General features: G+C 52.1%; 1 protein-coding gene across 1 annotated transcript; it reads left to right on the top strand.

Annotated features, from left to right (window-relative positions):
• Positions 1-160: 160 nt before the first annotated feature.
• Positions 161-2,347, top strand: GINS4 (GINS complex subunit 4 (Sld5 homolog); the record flags this gene model as incomplete). The annotated part of the gene is made up of 6 exons (XM_010084764.1): positions 161-247; positions 547-660; positions 1,139-1,236; positions 1,567-1,655; positions 2,035-2,125; positions 2,237-2,347. Coding segments are annotated over 6 exons (576 nt in total), but the record flags the coding sequence as incomplete, so codon positions are not given.
• Positions 2,348-3,168: the final 821 nt, after the last annotated feature.

A 3,168-nucleotide genomic window follows, 5' to 3' on the forward strand; every position in this document is an offset into this window, starting at 1 on the left:
CTGGGCTCGGGGCTCTCGGGGGGATGTGGGGCAGCGAGGGGCCGGGCCCCTGGGCTCGCCCGAGGAGGTGAGGAGCGCTGAGTTTCAGGTCTCTCTGGGGGCTGGGGTGCATAGCAGATGCATTCCTCGCTTCTACTTGCAGTGTGTCTTCTTCTTTCAGGCCTGGCTGAATGAGAAGTTTGCCCCAGAGCTGCTGGAGAGCAAACCTGAGATCGTTGAGTGTGTTGTGGAGCAGCTGGACCACATGGTAGGTTCTGCTGGGCTCAGGTGGTGGTACAGGCCTGGCCTGGCAGATACGTGCTTGGGTCCCTCTGGGATTGCCAGGATTGTCTGCTTCTCTGTCCCTGAGATAAGGCTGTTCTGAGTACTTTTCTCTGAGCTTCTCATGGAGATGGGACTGGGAGACAGAAGGAAACAGTACGCTTTGTGTCATCAAAAGCAGCTGTAGTCTGTTTTTGTGAACTCTATGTACAAAACCTATCTTTCTGTCTGTTTCTTGTTGTTTGACATTTCGTCCATTTAATTTCTCTTTGCCTTTCCTTGCAGGAGGCAAACCTGAAACGGGCGAAGAAAGGAGACTTGAAGGTCAGCGTTCACCGCATGGAGATTGAAAGGATCCGTTATGTGCTCAGCAGCTACTTGCGATGTAGGCTTGTGAAGGTAATGCTTGTGCTGCCCAGAGGATAAAAGAGGGTGACTTCAGGAGCGATTTTTACCCATACAATGGCTCCTGCTGCAGCAAGGCACTTAGTTGAGGCATGCTCTCTCTTGTGTCCTCTGAAGTGCACCCCAAAGGAATTCATGCCTTGGACACACTTTTCTGTTATGATGAAGGAGGATCACAGGATTGCTATGGTTGTTTTCTTACCTTGTCTAAGCCCGGGATGGTACAGTTGACTGCTTCCATGTTCTGCCTGGGTCCTGGCAGGTACACGTATGGTTGCACAGCTTGGAGACCCCAGCTGACCATATTGCCATTAATTCAGGAGCAGGTATTGGGGCAGGCCTGTGGCTGCTGCGTACACCTGTACAGCAGTGGACTGTTGCTTGCAGGAGAAGCCTCTGGGGAGTGGGGATTGTCAGCACTGAACTACTGGGAGAGGTCTGTTTCAGACTTCGGCTTTTGTTCCAATATCAGATAGAGAAGTTTTTCCCTCATGTCCTGGAGAAGGAGAAATCTCGAGCTGAAGGGGAGCCTTCCATTCTGTCACCAGAGGAGTTTGCCTTTGCTAAAGAGTAAGTATGTTTTGGATGCATCTACCTCCCTTTTTATAGGTTGTAGAACTTGCCCATGTGTTATGCTGAACACTTCTTTGAGACTGTTAGCCTTAGACAGGTTTGCAGTAAGAATCATGGGTTTTACCAGGAGGTTTCCTTGTGGACAAGGAAAGAGCTGAAATAAAATAATTTTGGTAACTCTGAGCCAGTTACCAGGGCAAGCTGTGAGGTTTGTCTCTGGCCGTGCCAGTGGGACCAGGAGATGTCAATTCCTAAGTTTTGAGTCAGTATTCTCCCTGTAAAATTGCATTTGATTAAACCAGTAAATGCTTCAATGATTTGTTTCAGGTACATGGCAAACACAGAGACTTATCTGAAAAACGTGGCCCTAAAACACATGCCACCCAACCTGCAGAAAGTGTCTCTCCTGAAATCAGGTGAGTACATCCAGACTGCAGGGTGATCTGAAAATTATAGCAGCAGGGGTGTGGGGAAAGCTCTGAGGATCATGGCATGTTAAGGGCTAGTCCTCCAGCTGGCAAAGATGGCATGGTGATAGTGTCGTAATGCTGCTCTTCTCTGTGGTACATGGCTTGATGCTGCTGTCCCTCGGGACTTCTGTCCGAGGGTTGTGCTGGCCCTGCCATCGAGTCTTGTCTTGCACTGGGGCACTGCACACTGCATCTGATCAGAAGCATCTAGCGTTCCCTTTACTGGCCAAGAGTTTGCCGTCCCTCATACCCCTCTGTTGGCTCGGTGTCCTGCAGAGGAACATAAGTGAGTGCTGAGCTTGTGCTGTGCATCCATTGTCTGCAGTTCCGAAGCCCAACCTGGATGCCTTTGTGTTCCTGAGGGTGTTGGAGCGGCAGGAGAACATCCTGGTCGAGCCAGAGACGGATGAGCAGAGGTAGGTGGGTGCTTCCCCATGCGGTGCACGTAAATAAGTTAGTTTCACAAAAGTGTTGTGGGTGAAAGTGAAACAGGACAGGCAGCTTAATGTTGCATCTGTCTCTGGCAGAGAGTACACCATTGACCTGGAGGAGGGCTCGCAGCACCTCATCCGCTACAAGACCATCGCTCCGCTAGTGGCCTCGGGAGCAGTGCAGCTCATCTGAGGGGCAAGCGGTAAGTGCAGGGCCAGGACCGTGGTGACGCCAAGGGGCCAAATGCTGCAGCCACTGTGAACCCCTCGAGGGGGCAAAATGCTCCAGCCACTGTGACCCCCTCTGTGGCTGCCGGGGCGTGGCTGACAGGTGGCACTGGGGCAGGGCTGGGCCATGTCCCCCTCGGCCATGGCATGGCTGGGCAGGGCAGCAGCTGTGTTGTGTGGGCTACCCTTGAAAGCATGCAAATAAACCAGCAGGATGTCTTTCCCTCTGTCAATGCAGAGGGGCTCGTCACCCCCACAGCTCATCAGACTCCTAATTGCTTATGGTACGGCAACAGTACAGCTGGACTCCTGTCTCTGGCGCTCTTGGGCGAGGGCAGTCTGTGTCACAGCCTTGCCACAGTCCCCTTGGAGTCCCGAGGGAGGGATGAGTGTAGCTGCTGCCCCTCAAGATCCCAGGCTGGTTTGGCAGCAGTCGTGGACAGAGTGTGTCTGTCCTCAAAGGTGAATGCAGCCTTTTAAATAACAGGGTGCTCTCTTTTTAAACTTGCAGCTGTGTGTTCATTCCTGTTCCAGCTTAGCACTGTTCTTTGAATTAGGCTATCAGGTGGAAACTGACTGACCAAGGGGCGTGGCAACCAGCCATGCAAACCCCCCCTTCTCCCCTCAGCTTTGATCTTGTCGCAGGGTCTGTGCAACCCTGGATATTGTGCAAGTGGCCAGTTGCTCTGAGGTGAGCGGGTGGGATCCTTCTGCACCATCTTTGCGACATGATCCATTGATCAAAAGAACACCACATATAAAGGTATTTGGTGGCAGAGCAAATCTTGGTTCTTGCAGAA

The sequence above is a fragment of the Pterocles gutturalis genome, unplaced genomic scaffold (assembly GCF_000699245.1).
Source record: "Pterocles gutturalis isolate BGI_N339 unplaced genomic scaffold, ASM69924v1 scaffold41131, whole genome shotgun sequence".
NCBI classification, from domain to species: domain Eukaryota; kingdom Metazoa; phylum Chordata; class Aves; order Pterocliformes; family Pteroclidae; genus Pterocles; species Pterocles gutturalis.